The following is a 19,121-nucleotide window of genomic DNA, read 5'->3' on the forward strand; positions in this document are numbered from 1 at the left end:
TGTGTCTTCTGCGTAACAACGAGATGGAATCCAGTGATGCAGGCTGCGCTGTTGGGTACTCACCTTTCCTAAGAGATGCCATCTGCTTGGAGCTGAAAAGGCTGTAACACGCAGGTGCCCCCAGGGAAACAGCCGTGGCAGTGGTGGGCGTTAACCAGCAGGCATAAGGGACTGCTCCCAGCGGTGCTTCCTCTGAAGCCATTGCCTCCACAGCAGCGCAGGGGACAGAAAGCTCCCTTCACTGGGTCCAGGCGGCTCTGGCCCCTATATGCCCTGGCATAGGAGAGACCCAGGCTGCTTGGTAGAGGCCAAGAGCCCTGTGCCACCACCACTGCCCGAAGATGCTCAGGACAGCGGGACTGGCCCTGCTGGCTCTAGTCAGTGCTGTGGGCCCCAGCCAGGCCAGTGGCTTCACAGGTGAGGGGTCTGGGCTTGGCATGGGCAGATTATGAGAAGGGGGGCTCCTTGGCATGAGTCTCATGAGGACAGCCCCCTACTGAGACCTGGGCAGGCAAGAACACCTCTGCTTTGAGAGCTCACATCTGTTCCTTGGTGGTCAAGCTTTTCATAAGTGCACACAGTAGCAGCTGTGGAGGTGGAGCAGGAATGCCGGGTAGGCTTTTGGGAAGGAGACTCCCCCAGTGGGAGCCTGCTGCTGAATCACCTGGGTATTCATGGGGGTAAAAATGCAGATTCTTAGCTAGCAGGTCTGGGGTGCAGGGCCTGGAACACTGCCTGTCTGTGGGTGATGCAGATGCTGTGGGTCCTTGGATCCCACTGAGAAGAGTGAGCTCCTGCAGACACAGAGGAAAGGTCTCCCAAACCTTGGTGCATTCAAGTTCTCCCTTACAGATTTCAAAAAAAGGGAGACCTAGCCTGAGCAACATCATGAAACCCCATCTCTACAAAAAACAAAATTAGCCAGGCATGGTGGCGCATACTTGTGGTCCCAGCTACCCAGGAGGCTGGGGTGGGAGGATCTCTTGAGCTTGGGAGGTTGAGGCTGCAGTGAGCCGAGATTGTTCCACTGCACTCCAGCCTGGGTGACAGAGCGAAATCCCCCAAAACAAAAAACCACCAAACAAAAAGAAAAAAGAAAGGCAGACCCAGAGTGGATCAGGGACTCAGCGTAGGGCACGCAGCTCTCCAAGGGCAGAGTCACCGAGGGAGCCAGGGGCCACGCCAGGGCTCTGTCCGGAGTTTTCCCAGGCATGCAGAGGGCAGAGCAGCCGCTAGAAAACGCGTGGGGGTTCTGAAATCCCACAATCGAGGGAAATGGGACTGCAGACTTTGAAATCATTTTCCTCTGAAAATCTGTCTTATTCAGTTGGAAATTTAAAGGGATCCATTCTGTTTCTAAAATCTACTATGTTTTTGTACTAGCTTAAATTTTTTCACCCAGAAGTAGGACTTTCCTTTTACTGTGATTTGTGACATGGATGTCCCTGTTGGAACAGGTAATGTGTAGATACCACAGCTCAGGTGCATAATGGGTGGGAATCCTGGCAAGCTGGAGAAGGTCTTAAGAGGTGTTTCCAGAACCCCTCATTGTATATGAGGACACAGGGCAGAACCTCAGCAACCCCACATTCACCCGCCCCGAGTTTCCCTGTTCCAGCACTGGCTTCAGGGGCATGGCTCTGCCTCAGCCTTCTACAGCCACAGGGCATGGCTGTGATTTCACAGGTGACAAGAGGAGTGCACCTGGAAGGCGTGACACGGGCACAGAATCACATGGCAAGGGTTCATGAGCCCGGGTGTGAGCGCAGGTGTGCCTGACCCCAGAACTCTTGTCGGCCTAAGAGCATTAGGCTTTCCCGCCTTGGAGACCGGAATCCAAGACCCCCAACTCCTGCTCCGATGGCCGTTGCAGGCCTTTGCGGAATGGCAGGATCTGCTAAACACCTTCTTCTCTGGGCTCAGTCAAGAAGCCAGGCTTGGGATGACACATGGCCTTGGATGAAATGTAAAAGACAAAACAGGACAAACATCTCCTGGGTTCCAGAGGAGAGGAGTGCGCGTGCGTGCGCGTTTGTGTGTGTACGCGCGTGTGTGAAGGAGGGCTCTGCTGTGGACCAGCTGGGGCCCTGTAACAATTAGGCGGGGCCCCGGCAGCTCTCTAGAGATCAGGAGCTGTAAGTGTCCTTAATGTGGTTGGCATCTCTGCTCAGCTTAAGAGGAAAAACAAGCTAGATCCACCCTGCTGGGTTCTTGGTGCAGGCAGTCCCCGACTTTGCCAGTTCGGTGTGGTCACTGAGTAGGTGACTGTGTTCCTCTGGCTGTATTCCCCCGTTCCTCAGGTAAGTCACTTCTCGGCTCTGCACCAAGCTGCTGTTGTCCCAGAAGCTGATTTGTCCTGTTCCACCCCTTATGACAAGGGCCTCCATTCCTTTGTGGAGCTACTCCATTGGTGATGGCAAGCTGCAGGTGGTCCCCCTCCCCAGAGGCCCTGCTGAGCCCACAGGGTGATTTGGGGTGCAGCCCCCGGAGGAGGTTGCGGCTCCAGTCCCTGTTACTTGTGCAGTGGGGTCACTTTGCGGCAAGTGTGTGGTCCAGCACCCGTGCTCCGCCCAGAGCAAAGCTGCAGCCTCTCCCTCACCTGGTTTGAGGGCTGGCTCTGCTCTGTTTCTTCCTGGGGCGAGTAACAACCCCCCTGAGTCCTGCTTTCTGCACACTGGTAGGCTGCTGTGAGGTCCAAGCAGGGAACCCTCAGAGATGCTGCCCCAGTGGAGGGAATAGGGACAACACAGGTTTTGTGATATTTCTGCTCCCATCTCCACGTTCCTCCCCAGAAATCAACCCAGCCGCTCACCGAGGGAAGTAAACTGTAATACTGAGCCCCCGCCTCTTGGCTGTAAGTAAAGCTTAGAGCCCAGCTGAGTATCTGAAATGCAAGCACTGTAGGTCAAACCCTCCATTCGTCCTGCATGGAGCATCCACAAACTCAGAGCCCCCTGCTAGGTGCCACGGGGGAGCAGGAGGGGACCCTTCACCATCCCTGTGTCACTCGCTAGCGCTACTGTGACAATGAAATGCAGCCGAGGTAGCTTAAATGGCAAAAACGGATTGATCCTCTCCCAGTGCTGGAGGCCAGATGTCTGAGACGAAGGTGCGGGCGGTCGGCCCCTCCTGAGCTTGTCTGAGACGAGGGTGCGGGCGGGCGGTCCCTCCTGAGCTTGTCTGAGACGAGGGTGCGGGCGGGCGGCCCCTCCTGAGCTTGTCTGAGACGAGGGTGCGGGCGGGCGGCCCCTCCTGAGCTTGTCTGAGACGAGGGTGCGGGCGGGCGGCCCCTCCTGAGCTTGTCTGAGACGAGGGTGCGGGCGGGCGGCCCCTCCTGAGCTTCTGCGGGAATCTCTGCTCCAGGCTCCAGCTTCCGAGTTGCTGGCAATCTCCGGTGTTCCTCGGCTGGTAGAAGCATCACCCCGGTTTCTGCCCTCTCTTCCCTGTGTGCCTGTCTGTCTCTACATTTCCCTTTAGTAGAAGGACCAGTCACACTAATGTCTTCACTTCAGCTTGATAATCTCCATAAGACTTAGCTGCAGATAAGGTCAGACTCCAAGTTACTGGGGTTTAGGAGTTTAACTATGAATTTTTGGAGAAACACAATTGATTTGAATTGACAATAGGGGTTCCCTGGGAGATGGGGAGCCCAGGCACCAGGTCATAAGATGTCCATGACGAAGAGGCATGTGGTGACTGTCATGGGGCCAGGGTCTCCAGAACCCAGTGTCACGTTGATGGATGATGATGGGTCTTATGCCCAGGAACCGGGCTCCGGTGAGAGACGCGTGGGGCCCAATATGGTGAACTTGATGCTCGTCCTACTGCGGGGGTGGCTGTGCCTCCTCCTGATCACAGTGGTAATGGCTGAACAGTTGAACCAGTCTAGTCTTTTTTTTTTTTTTTTGAGATGGACTCTGACTCTGTTGCCCAGGCTGGAGTGCAGTGGCACAATCTTGGCTCACTGCAATCTCTGCCTCCTGGCTTCAAGCAATTATCCTGCCTCAGCCTCCCAACTACCTGGGGTTATAGGCACACACCACCACACCTGGCTTTTCTTTTTTGTTATATATTTTTGGTAGAGATGGTGTTTCACCATGTTGGCCAGGCTGAGGCTGGTCTCGAACTCCTGACCTCAAATGATCTGCCCACCTCAGCCTCCCAAAGTGCTGGGATTACAGGCGCGAGCCACTGCGCCAAGTCTGAACTGATCTTTTATCATAAACTTCTCATGTGTGCTTTAATTACCTGTTTACTTACCTTCCATGTCATTGAGAAGAAAGCTGTCATTGTCACGCCCTGGCCGCAGTAGGCCTTCAGTGCGCACTGTAGAGAGAGCTGTTGCACGTTCCTTTCCCAGATGGCAACCTTGAGGCTCAGGGGGACCAGGAGGTAGATGCACGAGATTCTGTGGCCTGTGGAATCAGCCCACGTGGAGTGGAAAAAAGGGACGTGATCTCTGAGGGTTGATCCCAATGCTGTGCTCTTTCCTTCCTACACTGGTCGTGAGATCACTGTCCTCAGGGAAGCACACGTGGGGCCAGATGGCGTCTCCTCCCTGCTCACAGCAGCTTTCTTAGCAGACCAGGCTACGTTTGTGCTTTATTTCTCTGCCTTCACTTATGCAGCAGCCTTCCCGGCCCCCTAGCAGGAAAAGGCCTGCGGAGAGGGCTGGTGGGCAGCTCCTGCTGAGTGTGGGAGCTGTGGCCTCATGTGCTGTTGCAGAGAGCCCCTTGCAGATCACGGCTCCAGGGATCTGATCCTGGCGTCCTTCCCTCTCCGGGTCTCGGTCCGCCTCCTTGCTCGCCTCTCTTTTAGAAAAAGGCCTCTCCCTGTTGGGCTACCAGCTGTGCAGCCACCGCGTGACCCACACTGAACAGAAGGTGGAGGCTGTGCAGACACCCTACACGACCTATGTGTCCTGCGGTGGCTGGATCCCCTGGAGGCGGTGCCCCAAGACTGTTTACCGGACCCAGTACCTGGTGGTGGACGTCCCCGAGTCCAGGAATGTGACCGACTGCTGTGAGGGCTATGAGCAGCTTGGCCTCTACTGTGTCTTGCGTGAGTCCAGGGCTGCCGGGCTGGGGCAGGGCCACCCTCGCCATCGAGACTCCTGATGGGACAGTCACCATTGGCACCCATTGGCCCTGAACTTGCTAGATCTTCCAGGAGCACGGTTCCCAGCCTTGACTGGGCAGCAGGGTCATTGGCAGGGCTGTCCCTGGTCCCACCTCCAGGTTTCTGAGTCTGTGGGTGGGGGTGAAATAGAAGAATTGGCCTTTCTGACAAATTCCTGGGTGACACTATTGTTGCTGGCCCAGAGACTCCACTTTGAGAGACTCTGTTGTTCTCAGAGGGCTCCTGGGCAGCTCTAAAAATGCAGATGCCTGGGTCTCATCCTGAGAGAGTGGGAGGGAATTGGTCCATGGCATGGCATGGGTGTCAGGAGTTTTCAAAGCTCCCAGAGTGATTCTCAGACGCCGCTGAGTGTGAGAGCAGCACTGCACTCTCTTCTGCAGCAGCCTTTTCTTGCTAAAAGCTGCAGTGAAATGCGTTTGCCACCAAAATCCTACTTTGAACTCCAATACATGAAAGAGCTGGAAGGAGCCCTGAGCCACCGTGCTAAGTGCCCAAGTCCTCCAGCTTCCTCAGTGCAGGTTGAAAGCTGCGGGCCTGTAGGATGCTTGGGGCCAGTTACCAGGGTGACTGGTGTGGTTATGCTGCGCCAGGGTCTGAGGCATTGGGATGGGGCAGGGGGGTCAGGGCTCAGCCTACTGACATGCAGGTGATCTCTTCCAGGGGAGGTGTGTGTGTGTGTGTGTGTGTGTGTGTACTAATTTTGAGTCAATAGCAGGTCTGCAGTGAGTTTCTGTATAGTCAGAAGGTCCTGCCTCACACCCCCACCGTGGAAGGATGTGGGAGGGTGTGACTCCAGCTAGGTGTCGGCCCAGGTCACTGAGACACAAGGGCTGTGACCTCTAGAGTGCAGAAGCCAGCAGCTCCTGGCTGCCCCCATGGGGGTCCTACAGGACCCTTCCTTGTGGCCTGAGACCAGGACACCAGCAGAATGGGGCAAGGACTGCCCAAACCAGGGTGCCTGCCTCGTCCAGAAACCAAGGACCCCAGGGGTCTGCATAGACTGGCATGCTGGGCCCTCCTGAGTGGGCCCTCCCTCAGTCTCCAGTGCAATTTCACAGATGACAGGGCGGGTTGACGCTTTTCTGCTGTCCCATTCAGAGAGCCAGGCACAGAGAGGGCCCGATGGTTCCAGGTGTGGTGTTTAACAGGCGTGTTCCTCTTTCAGGAGTGTTAAAACAACACCATGACCAACACTTCCAACTCCAACAGAAGCCAGGCAGGACCAGCTGACCCCGGAGAAACACTTTCATCAACAATAGAAGCCAGGCAGGACCAGCTGACCCCGGAGAAACACTTTCATCACTAATAGAAACCAGGCAGGACTAGGTGACCCCAGAGAATATTTTCATCACTATTAGAAGCCAGGCAGGACCAGCTGACCCCAGAGCACGCTCATCACCAATAGAAGCCAGGCAGGACCAGGTGACCCAGAGAACACTTTCATCACCAATAGAAGCCAGGCAGGACCAGCTGACCCTGGAGAAACACTTTCATCACCAATAGAAGCCAGGCAGGACCAGCTGACCCTGGAGAAACCCTTTCATCACTAATAGAAACCAGGCAGGACTAGGTGACCCCAGAGAATATTTTCATCACTATTAGAAGCCAGGGAGGACCAGGTGACCCCAGAGCAAGCTCATCACCAATAGAAGCCAGGCAGTCCTAGGTGACCCCAGAGAACACTTTCATCAACAATAGAAGCCAGGCAGGGCCAGCTGACCCCAGAGCAACATTTTCATCAACAATAGAAGCCAGGCAGGACCAGGTGACCCAGAGAACACTTTCATCACCAATAGAAGCCAGGCAGGGCCAGCTGACCTCAGAGCAACACTTTCATCAACAATAGAAGCCAGGCAGGGCCAGCTGACCCCAGAGCAACACTTTCAATAGAAGCCAGGCAGGGCCAGCTGACCCCAGAGCAACACTTTCATCACCAATAGAAGCCAGGCAGGACCAGCTGACCCCAGAGCAACACTTTCATCTCCAGAGAAGCCAGGCAGGGCCAGCTGACCCCAGAGCAACATTTTCATCAACAATAGAAGCCAGGCAGGACCAGGTGACCCAGAGAACACTTTCATCACCAATAGAAACCAGGCAGGACTAGGTGACCCCAGAGAATATTTTCATCACTATTAGAAGCCAGGCAGGACCAGCTGACCCCAGAGCAAGCTCATCACCAATAGAAGCCAAGCAGGACCAGGTGACCCAGAGAACACTTTCATCACCAATAGAAGCCAGGCAGGACCAGCTGACCCTGGAGAAACACTTTCATCACCAATAGAAACCAGGCAGGACTAGGTGACCCCAGAGAATATTTTCATCACTATTAGAAGCCAGGCAGGACCAGGTGACCCCAGAGCAAGCTCATCACCAATAGAAGCCAGGCAGGGCCAGCTGACCCCAGAGCAACACTTTCATCAACAACAAAAGCCAGGCAGGGCCAGCTGACCCCAGAGAACACTTTCATCACCAATAGAAGCCAGGCAGGGCCAACTGACCCCAGAGCAACACTTTCATCAACAATAGAAGCCAGGCAGGGCCAGCTGACCCCAGAGAACACTTTCATCACCAATAGAAGCCAGGCAGGGCCAGCTGACCCCAGAGCAACACTTTCATCAACAATAGAAGCCAGGCAGGGCCAGCTGACCCCAGAGCAACACTTTCAATAGAAGCCAGGCAGGGCCAGCTGACCCCAGAGCAACACTTTCATCACCAATAGAAGTCAGGCAGGACCAGCTGACCCCAGAGCAACACTTTCATCAACAATAGAAGCCAGGCAGGGCCAGCTGACCCCAGAGCAACACTTTCATCAACAATAGAAGCCAGGCAGGGCCAGCTGACCCCAGAGCAACACTTTCAATAGAAGCCAGGCAGGGCCAGCTGACCCCAGAGCAACACTTTCATCACCAATAGAAGCCAGGCAGGACCAGCTGACCCCAGAGCAACACTTTCATCAACAATAGAAGCCAGGCAGGGCCAGCTGACCCCAGAGAACACTTTCATCACCAATAGAAGCCAGGCAGGGCCAGCTGACCCCAGAGCAACACTTTCATCAACAATAGAAGCCAGGCAGGGCCAGCTGACCCCAGAGCAACACTTTCATCACCAATAGAAGCCAGGCAGGGCCAGGTGACCCCAGAGCAAAACTTTCATCACCAATAGAAGCCAGGCAGGGCCAGCTGACCCCAGAGAACACTTTCATCAACAATAGAAGCCAGGCAGGACCAGCTGACCCCAGAGCAACACTTTCATCAACAATAGAAGCCAGGCAGGACCAGGTGACCCCAGAGAACACTTTCATCAACAATAGAAGCCAGGCAGGACCAGCTGACCCCAGAGCAACACTTTCATCAACAATAGAAGCCAGGCAGGACCAGGTGACCCCAGAGCAACACTTTCATCACCAATAGAAGCCAGGCAGGGCCAGCTGACCCCAGAGAACACTTTCATCAACAATAGAAGCCAGGCAGGACCAGCTGACCCCAGAGAACACTTTCATCACCAATAGAAGCCAGGCAGGACCAGGTGACCCCAGAGAAACACTTTCATCAACAATAGAAGCTAGGCAGGGCCAGCTGACCCCAGAGCAACACTTTCATCTCCAAAGAAGCCAGGCAGGACCAGCTGACTCCAGAGCAATGGCTCTTCTGTACTCTCATTGGTTCCCCAGAGGGCCACTGGCAGGGAGAAGCTGTGCCCTGGCCGGGCTGCTCAGGTGCTGGTCTAAGGAGACCCTTCCTGTCCTGATGCCTGCCCCCCATTTCCACTCTTCCTGTCTCTGAGGGCCATATGCACAGAGGGGCTAGCCTGCTGAGCCACGGTTGCTGCCGCCCCTGCTCTGTGAGCAGCTTCCCCTCCCAGTCGAGTTGAAGTGACGGGGGTCATTAGGACACAGGTGTTGGGGCCTGGTTTAGAGCACGTGGGCTTTGCAGTCAGGACATGCTCTGCTCCGTCCTGTCCTGTCTTACCTGTGAAGGCCACATCTCTTCCTGCCTGTGGGCACTGTCAGGACTAGTGAGGGGAGGAGGCCCTGGGGGAGGCTGATTGGCAGCCCCTCCTTGCCCCCGCTTGGCAGGGCCACACCAGCCCCACCCATGCCTACCTTCACCTTCTGTAAGAGACCCTGGCCGGCAGCAACAAACAAGTTAAATCCGTCCCAGAAGACAGGGAGGCCTCTCCCCACCACCTGTCCCTCATCCTCCTCCCCCTCTGCAGACCAACCTCCAGGAAGTGCCTCTTGTGGGAATCAGCTCCACTTTTAGAGTGTGAGCACCTTTAATTAGGGCTCTCCAGGGCCATACCCTTGCGGTCAGGGAGTCCTGTGGGTAAGAGTGGGCTGCCCTGGGGAGCTGCAGGGAGTGGAAAGCCAGGCCTCAGGGAGGGACATGGGGCAGGAGGGGAAGTGGACTCACCCTGCGGGCCCTGAGCCCCTCAGTACATGGCCCCTCAGGTTTTAGAAGGCTCACTCTAGCACAGTGAAGAAGGGGCAGGCCCAGAAAGAGGAAGGAAGAGATGATGCAGGGGAATGGGCATTGCCTGCATGCCTTCTTTCTAAGAAGCCAGGGCAGGAGACCCTCCGATCTCTCAGGCACCAAAGGACCGAGCATCCCTGGCTCTGCAGGTGGGGATCCAGGCTACGGGAGATCTGAGCCTCTACCACCGTGGCACAGCTCCTGGGAGGCAGGCTGGGGATGTGGGCCCGGGGCTCTCTGACCCCCAGGCAGATTTTGGGGGGCTTACCAAGCTGCACTTCAGTGTAGGAAGTTTGTGGCATTTGAGTACTGTGGCAGTGGCGATTGCTGGAGGAGGAACATTTCAGGGCACTGAGGACACAGGGTTCTTTATTAGGAAGGTCCCTGCCTGTGCCAGGGCCTGGTGAAGGGCACAGCCCATGAAGCTTCTGCAGCTCCTGCCTCCAGAGGGCCTGGATCCTGTGGGCCTCTATCTCTTCCCAGCCCCAAGCTTGGAGACATGACGCTGCTAGTGAGAAGGTGCTGTGGCGGGCGGATTTCCACGCCGGGTTCTGGCAGCACAGCCTTCTCCTGTCTGCACAGCTCTTTTGATCAAAGCCTGAAGGGTTAATGGATGCTTTTCCCGGGATGCCACACAACACGTTGGCTCTGTGGAGCTAGATGTGAGATGGTCTCAGTAACAGACCTGTCGAGAGCTGCGACTCGGATTTGTACAGAATGAAGCAGGACCCGAAGCTGGACCTGGCAGATGCTGGAGGCACCTGGAAATACTGGGAGGCATGAAGGGTGGGAGATGCTCCTTCCTCTGTGGCGGGGCCTCCAGGTTGCCTGAGTGTGGCTGACATGCACCCCAGCCACTTGGGGGTCTGAGCCTTGAAGTCCTGTCCCCCAGGCAGCGGTAAAACGCCAGCCCTGATTCCTCCTTTCTCCTCCCACTCAATAATGACTTATGCAAAAAAGGGAAGGGACGCATGAACACACGTGATATGACTTACAGTGACTTTTCAACTTGCTGAGTCCAGCATTTGGAATGCGGCGACAACTTGTGCATTATTTTAAGTTTTTGAAAAAATGATACTCACGAAAATGTATGCACGAGTCATGCAGAAAATTTGGAAACACGGGAAAGAACGAGAGGAAACTATCCCAACCCTCATCTTGTGAGTATCCACCTTCACGTGGCCTTCTCTCCGGCAGACATTTCACAAGAGGGCGTCTGTAGCCTGATTTTAGCGCTCAGCAGTCTATCCATGGCAGCTGTCACATCCGTAAGCCTCACTCCACTGCAGGCTTATATGGCCACGCGGCATGAGCTCATAAACGCATCAGCATCCATTGAGCAAGCTCTCACCCCCTAATGTTCAGTTGCTTCTGATTACTCGTGATCACATCTAATGCTGTGATGAGCATCATACAGTACAGATGCGGCTGGGCACAAGGCGGGTTCTGTACTCAGGATGAATTCTGAGAAGTGGAACCCAGCACTTAGCTGTGATCCCCAACTCCAGGGACACCCCAGTTCTGCATAGAATCAGCCTCCTGGCAAACTCTGCCTCGTTGGGCAAGCCCAGGACCCCAGCAGGAGATTCCCCAAAACTTCCTGTCCCCTCATGCTGATGACCAGGGACCCTTTGAGGAGAACCTCCTGTCCCGACCTGGCAAAGAGGCGCCAACAAGGGAGGGGAGAGACAGGAACGACTTCTCCCCAGCCCATCCACTCCTCAGCCCTGGGAGCCTTGGGTTTTGTGGCTCAAACAGAACGCTCCCGCGTTGCCTCCCTGGACCATGACTAACTGTTGCCAGGAGCTGAGCAGTTGTGTTTTATTGTTTGCATTGAGTTAGAGAAGAAGGAGATTTTTGACTTTGTACCAAGCTGGACTTGTTCAGCGTTCTGGGCACTCAGCCGGCAAGCTCCGAGGGATGGAGGGGCGTCCTGGCACCACCCAGTTGAGATGCAGCCCTTTCACTCTAAAACAGGCCCTGCTGATTAGGCAACTATTTTTGGAAGCCAGTTTTTGGGGGGATTGTTTCTATTTAACTAAACCTTTTAGTTTAGGATAGTTTTAGATTTGCAGGAAAGTTTTAAAGATAATGCAGGAAGGTTCTGTACACCCCAGCTTCCCCTAACCTCAGCACCTGCGTCTCTCGGGCCTCTTTGTCCTCAGGAGCCAACGCGCTGGGCATCGTCAGGGACTCCACACTTCACTCGGATTTCCCTGCTTGCCCCAGATGTCTTTTCTGTCCCAGGAGCCCACTGCTATTTAGTCCACATGTTGGCTTAACCCTGAGGCCTTTGCTTTTTGCACTGGGAGACAAAGCAGAGACCTCCAGGCTCTCAGCAGCGCGGCCACCTTTCTTGGTTGCAAGCGCTCTGCAGAGACCCTGGGAGACCTGAGAGGCCGGTCCCTGGGACCACAGCCTGTCGAGGCTTTCCTTTCACTTGAGCAATCTCACGAGTTTTCCCTACCCTCGCAGGGGGTGAGTCCAGGACCCAGTTACCAGCTGGCCTCATCTAGTCTTCTGGGCTCTGAGGGGTCTCGGGCTGTGCTTCTAAACCTCCCCGGGCCATAGACACACAGAGTTTGCCATGCATCTGGGCATGAGCTGGACAGCTCTGAGTAAAGCCCCGGGTTATGGTACCCATCATCAGGGTGGCTGGCTATGGAGGCTGCAGAGCTGGGCAAGCCTTCTCTGGGGCCCTGCACTGGGGTCCCTCCTCCCTCTGTGTCCTCTTCGCCGCTGCCCTCAGCCTCGTGGAGCTCCTGCCTTCTCAGATGGGGTCATCTCCTGCCCTGGGCCCACCCCTGCCGTCTTGGCAAGGGCACACTTCAGGCTCTGCCAGCATCCGGCTCATGCTCCACTGTCTCCTGTCCATGGGGTTCGGTTTCTTCTCTTTTCCCTCCTCTTGTGCTCTTCGAGCCCTGAACATCAGCCCCTGGGTTCCCGACAGCTTCCCTTTGGGTGGGTTCTCAGACTCCTGCCGTGCTTTCCAGGAGCTCTACAAGTCCTTCTTCCGGAAAGCCTGCTGTGGCCTCCCCCTGCAGCCCTGGCTGAGATCTGGTCCCTAGGACCACTGCACCTCAAGTGGGGACTCCACCGGCTGGCCTCTTGCCCTCGTTATCTTTGCCTCCTGCAGAGGCTCGGCGTATTTCTGTGTCTGGAGCTGCGTCCGAGCTGCGCTCACTCGGTGAAGGGCTAGGAGTTGTGCAGCCAGCAGCTGGTGGGCTGGTCTCAGTGGCCGCCTCCACTGCCTCTCTGCTGTTCATCTCCACGTGGGTGAGCAGTGGACGTGTCAGACTTCACGTTTGCACCACCACACTCCTGGTCTACCCCAGGCTATTCTTCCCACAGCTTTCTCCAGCTCAGGAATGGAACCCCGGGGATGCCAGGCCCAAAACCTGGGAGCCTTCCTGAAGCTGCTTCTTCTCTGACACCCCCATCCTGTTTGTCAGCACATCTTGTGGGCGCCCCCACCTGATCTCCCCAGGGTCCCATGCTGCACTCCCCTGCAATGTCACCTGGGCCAGCCCCCACGACACCCCACTCCAGGCCCGCACCTCGCCTCTCGGGCACCAGGGCTGATGTCTGCGGGCTGTTCCGAGCTTCCCTCGGCCCAGCCCAGGCACGAGCCCCTCTCCAGAGCGGCCTTCCCAGACTCCGTCCACCATGCTGCTGCATCCCCCGAGGCTCTCACCCTGTCTGAGCATCTGTAGGTCTCCTCGCACTATTGTTTCCCCACTGGAATATGCGTTTCCTGAAGGCTGGGCCCTGGGTATCCAGCACTGTGCTGGGCACAGAGCAGGTGCTCAACAAATGTTGAATGAATGAATGAGTGAATGAGTCAGCTCTCAGGACTTGAAGCAGCAGGGGCCCTCTCGGGGCAGTGGAGCCCCCTGGACCTGGACTCCTGAGGCCTAGAGAAAACAGAGACCCCCAGGACCGCAGCTGAAGCTGCCCTGGCAGGATAGATGGGCAGAGGATCAGGGAGGCAAGCCAACAGCCCTCCAGTGGGGCAGGTGTGTGCCACAGGGATGGGTCCTGAACAGGCCACAGACCCGCAGGCCGACTTCAGCACCAGGAAGCCCCCACGTCAGGTCCCGGGCAGCAAATCACGGCTTCGTCTTTTACTGCCAGCCTCATTCATGTGTCATTTTCTCCCAGCCCTCAATCGGTCCAGCGAGTTCACATCAAGACCTGGGGTCTGCCCCCCAGAGGGACCTGAACCATTCACCTCGTCCTGCGGCTTGGACACTGACTGTCCGGGGCTTCAGAAGTGCTGCCCCTGGTCAGGGGGTTATGGTTGCGTGACCCCTGCACCCCAAGGTAGGCTGCTGCGGGCCGTGCTCATGGACCTGCAGCCGAGGAGGGTCTCGATGAGGCCTGAGCTGTGTGATCTACGTGAAGGTGTGGGGAGGAGTGGGTTTCTAGGAGCCCAGCCCCTTTCACTGGGAGCCCCCACTGTGTGCGCAGGTGGCATCTGCTCTTAGATAATTTCTTAGTCAAAATCTGGCCACTGAACTCTCAGGGTAGACGAGCTCACGGCGCTTGCAGGGGCCCTGAAATGGGAAGACACTTTTGGTGGAGCAGAGACCAGATCCGCTCCAGCGGATTTCCCAGTTTGCCTGGAGAGGCGGGAGCCCCAGGTGGGTCTGTCGCAGGTGTGAAGCTGGCTGCACCTGCAGCGCCACAGGGGCCTGATGAGCTCCACATCGCCCGCAGACGGTCCCTGCTGCCTCAAATGCCTGGGCTGGTCTGGAAAGTTCTCTTTTGATTGGGGTCTGCATACAAGAGAATGGGATGGCATAGATATGTTACTTATAATGTGGCATATTGTTTAACATTTTAAATATATATTATGGCATTAGTATAGTGTGAAGTGATAAAACGATAGTATACACAATGTCAAGTATTATATGATAATATACCATTATATTACAAGATATTATGTAATATATATTTTACTATCCAATATTTGTAGTATCAATAAAATAATGACAGAATAAAATCCTTTTCCACATCAATATATATGACGGCATAGTGAGGCTGACAGGCTCTATTTAGCTCCTAAGCTGATCTCTTCAAGGGAAGGCCTGCTGCTGTGGGTCAAGGCCCAGCTCACCCCCAGCAGGGATCAGTGGTCCTAAGGGACATTAGGATGGAGAGGAGTGAGGGGCGGGCAGTGGGACATCCCCACCCGTCTCCTGTGGCAGCTGCCTTTGTGCAGGGAGGTAAATGCAGAGCAGGGCCTCGTTTCCTCTCCTGCCCCCACCCCAGTGGCCCTTGTGACTTCCACCTGTCCTGGGGCCACAATCATCAACGTTTGCCCTTATGCAGCTCCAGAGAGGGACCCTGTGGGCTCCTGGTACAACGTCACCATGCTGGTGAAAATGGACTTCAAGGAACTCCAGCAAGTGGACCCCAGGCTCCTGAACCACACGCGCCTCCTGCACTCCTTGGTGGGTGAGAAAGATAGGGGCTGTCTGCATGCTCCTTTTGGCAGCTGCTCAGGCAGACTCAGGTGGGGCTGTGGAAGGGACCTGGGGGTTGGGGAGGGTGATGTTCCACATGTGACCCCAAATGACTGAGTCTGAACCAATTTTTTTTTTTTTTGAGACAGAGTCTCCCAGGCTGGAGTACAGTGGCATGATCTTGGCTCACTGCAACCTCCACCTCCTGGGTTAAAGCAATTCTCCTGCCCCAGCCTCCTGAGTAGCTGAGATTACAGGCACCCACCACCATGCCCTGCTAATTTTTGTATTTTTAGTAGAGATGGGGTTTCACCATGTTGGCCAGGCTGGTCTTGAACTCCTGACCTCAGGTGATCTGCTTGCCTTGGCCTCCAAAAGTGCTGGGGTTACAGGTGTCAGCCACCGTGCCTGGCCCCAAATTCTAATTCTTAAAAAAATCAGCTTCGAAGAGGTGCCATTTACCTCTTTGTGTGCAACAAAATGCAGTCAACTGAAGTGTGCCATTGGACGCGTTGTGAGGTGTGTGCCCTCACAGGCCCGCCCGTTGTGGGGAGACCACCGATTCCCGAGCTTGCAGTGGTCTGGAGTCCCAGCAAAGACAGTCTAAGCCTGGAGCTCTTCCCTCACCAGCCTCACTCTCAAATCCCTCACATTCTGGCTCCTGCTTTTGAGAAGCCCACACCATCCTGGGAGTGCTAAATTGGAAACCCTAGCCTGGGGCTGGAGAGCACCCTGGGGTCCGATGGTTGGCAGCACCCCTGGCCTCTCCACACGTCAGGAGCGCACCCCAGGGTGATATCCCAGACTGCAGACATTGCCCACTGTCCCTGATTTCCAATCAGGATGTCTTCTGGAGCTCAGGCCACCACCAGTCTCGGGAATCCCAGCGTGGATAGGGCAGTGCGTGCCCCCAAGGCGGCCCTCCTGGGGATGGTCTGACCTCAGGGCCAGCTGCGGACAGGAGCCTATGCTCAGAGGGGCCCCAGCTTGGTCTAAGGTGCTGCTGCCGCCTCTGGAAATGCCGAGCACTTTTCAGACAAGGGCCGTGTTTTGTTTGGCATCTGTGTGGCCATCCTGCGCTTCAGATCTTGTGTGCACCCTTGTGTCCCTGGGGGGCTTGGTGTCAGACCCAGGGTTTCGGCGTTCCTCAGCCTTTAGACTAAGCTGGCTGGGAGCCCAGGGCAGATGGTGCACACCTCACGTTGTTCTGGGCCACTGGCCGGTGGGCTGCTGGATGGGTGGTCTGCAGCCTCAGCCTTCACAGCCCGGGCTGGGAGTGACTCCTGTTTCCCCTTGCTTGTTGAGGGGGCTGCTCAATTGGCCATTAAGAAGCCGGCTCTAAAGCCACACTGCCTGGCCTTGGTGTTGCCACTCATCAGCTATGTGACCGTGAGGAAGTCACTTAACCTCTCTGTGCCTCCTCCATTAAATATAAATAATCAACCAGGAGTGGTGGCTCACACCTGTAATCCCAGCACTTTGGGAGGCCGAAGCAGGTGGATCCCTTGAGGTCAGGAGTTCAAGACCAGCCTGGCCAACATGATGAAACCCTATCTCTACTAGAAATACAAGCATCGTGGCACATGCCTGTAATCCCAGCTACTGGGGAGGCTGAGACAGAAGAATTGCTTGAACCTGGAAGGTGGAGGTTGCAGTGAGCTGAGATTGTGCCACTGCACTCCAACCTGGGCAACAAGAGCGACACTCTGTCTCTAAATAAATATATAAATAGAAGGAATCATCATAACTGCCTGAGACTGGGCCACAAGTTTAAATCATGCATAGAAAGAGCTTGAGGTTGTTCCTGAGCCTCCTGTTACGTGTGGGGCCTGAGATGTTGTGGTGGTTGAGTTTTCAGTGTTGCCGCGTGCCGCCTGCTGCCTCCTCGCGTAGATTTCATCTCCAACCAGACCATGAGCCCCCGCAGAAGTGCCTGCCTTGCACGGGGTTCTGGCGGCCTCAGGGGCTGGGCTCCGAGGCCCGTTTCTGCTGCTGAATGAGGGGTTCCGACGAGGCCGGTGCTGCTTCCCATTTCTGTCTTCTAAGTTACCAGCCACATCTCCTCCCAGGAAGGGGCTTCAAGCGCGTCTCAGAGAAGGACTCCAGCTCTCCCCAGACCTCCTTTGGGTTCTCAGTGGAGACTTGGGGGTTGCTGGCAAAGTTTATTTTGGGGACCGCTGGCTTGGCTGTGCAGTTACTGGTTCACCTGGCTTCCCAATGGTTGAGATTTCAAGATATTAAGCTGAAATAAAAATAATGCATATGGAATGAGGAAAGTGATCATTAAACCTCAAAAAAAAAAAAAAAAGCTGGTTGTGTACAACAGGAGACCTTGGCTTTTGATCTCGGATGGTCTAATTCTGGTTCTAATTCTCTGTCGTCAGCTGCAAGAGACCTGCAGTCTTGGCAGGGGTGGGAGACGGAGGGTCCTGGGGCCGGCTGCTGTATTAGGGTCCTGGGGCCACTGTAACTGAGGACCACAGACTGGGGGCTTCAAACCACAGAAACTTACTCTCTCCCAGTTCCGGGAGCTGGAAAGTCTGAAATCACGGTGTTGGCAGGTGGACCTCCAGGCGTCTCTGCTCGGCATGCAGACGGCTGTCTCCATCTCTTCCCATTGCCTTCCCCTCATTCATGTCTGTTTCTATGTTCAAATCTCCCCTTTTATGATGGCACCAGCCATACTGAATTAGAACCCACCCTCAGTAATCATATCCGCAGTGACCCTATTTCCAGATCAGGTCAGATTTTGAGGTACTGGAGGTCAGGACTTCAACATACGGATTTTTTTTTGAGACAATGTCTCACTCTGTCTCCAAGGCTGGAGTTCAGTGACACAATCTCAGCTCACTGCAACCTCTGCCTCCAGGGTTCAAGTGATTCTCCTGTCTCAGCCTCCTGAGTAGCTGGGTCTACAGGTGCCACCACACCCAGCTAATTTTTGTATTTTCAGTAGAGATGGGGTTTCATTATGTTGGTCTGGAAGGTCTCGATCTCTTGACTTCATGATCAGCCCACCTCGGCCTCCCAAAGTGCTGGGATGACATATGGATTTTAAGGGATGGAATTCGGCCCGTAATAACTGGTGCTGAAAGGTGTTGGTGGTTCTGGTTTGCAGGACTTTTGCTGGGATAGTGACAGATGTGTAAATACTGTACAGGTTCTTTTCTGAGGAGCGGAATGGTGTGTGCACGTGTACAGTTCATTTCAGCTCTGTGGCCTCAGCCTCCTTGTTTGTCTGACGGGGTGTCCTTCTGCTGTGTGACGCTTTGATTCTGGCTTCACAGGTCACCGGTGCCCTGCAGCCATTGGCCTCCACCGTCCATCACCTGCACTCGGCCCCTGGGGACGCCTCCACCACGGTGTCGCGGCTGCTGCTGGGCCTGCCTTGGCCATTGCCCGTGGCTGACGTCTCCAGCCTGCTGGGTGACATCGCAAAGCGTGCCTATGAAGTGATCAGCGTCCAGGTGCAAGGTTGGGCTTCCCACGATCCTCTCTCCGGGGAGGCTGCACGGTGGGGCCTGAACAGCCAAAATGCAAGGTGGATGCTAAGGCCAGGCCAGTCCTTTGCCTTTTAAAGGAGGTTTAAGTTCAGGAGTGAAAGAGTAACTGCTTCAAGAGTGTTCACCCCACAGGCGTGGGACCCACCTTCAGCTCACCCTGTAAACTCCAAGCCCCAAGTGCAGACCGTGAAAACATGTTTCAGCCCGCATTTCCTGCCCCCTCCCCTTCCCTCCATCTCTCCTCGGCTCCCTCTGGCCTCCTTCACCCTCAGCAGGCTTCTCCATCCGTCCTAGTGGACACTAGAGGGCAAATCCCAGAGCCACACATGCAGAATGTGTTTCTTCAGTTCTCTGGTTTCCTAAACTTCCCTCTTGCGTCTTTCCCGTGCTTGCCAAAGACATCCTCGCACCTCAAAGGCTCCTTCAGCAGAATTCGTATGAAGCTGAGTTTGTACCTGGTAAAGCACACAGACGTGGCCTTGTCTCTGGAAGACATTACCCGTTCTTTGTAGTTACCGTTCTATGTTAGGAATTGGGAA

The 19,121-nt window shown here is 55.3% G+C and overlaps 1 protein-coding gene across 1 annotated transcript in view; it reads left to right on the plus strand.

Moving 5' to 3' along the window:
• Positions 1 to 214: 214 nt before the first annotated feature.
• UMODL1 (uromodulin like 1) overlaps positions 215 to 19,121 on the plus strand; it is an 82,188-nt gene continuing 63,281 nt past the window's right edge. Inside the window, exons 1-5 of the mRNA XM_054248944.2 lie at positions 215 to 417; positions 4,819 to 5,061; positions 13,773 to 13,934; positions 14,946 to 15,067; positions 18,367 to 18,553. Coding sequence (XP_054104919.2) covers positions 342 to 417; positions 4,819 to 5,061; positions 13,773 to 13,934; positions 14,946 to 15,067; positions 18,367 to 18,553 — 790 coding nt within the window. The 5' untranslated portion in view covers positions 215 to 341. The remainder of the gene's footprint in view (positions 418 to 4,818; positions 5,062 to 13,772; positions 13,935 to 14,945; positions 15,068 to 18,366; positions 18,554 to 19,121) is intronic.

Source organism: Callithrix jacchus, chromosome 21, assembly GCF_049354715.1.
Source record: "Callithrix jacchus isolate 240 chromosome 21, calJac240_pri, whole genome shotgun sequence".
Taxonomy (NCBI): domain Eukaryota; kingdom Metazoa; phylum Chordata; class Mammalia; order Primates; family Cebidae; genus Callithrix; species Callithrix jacchus.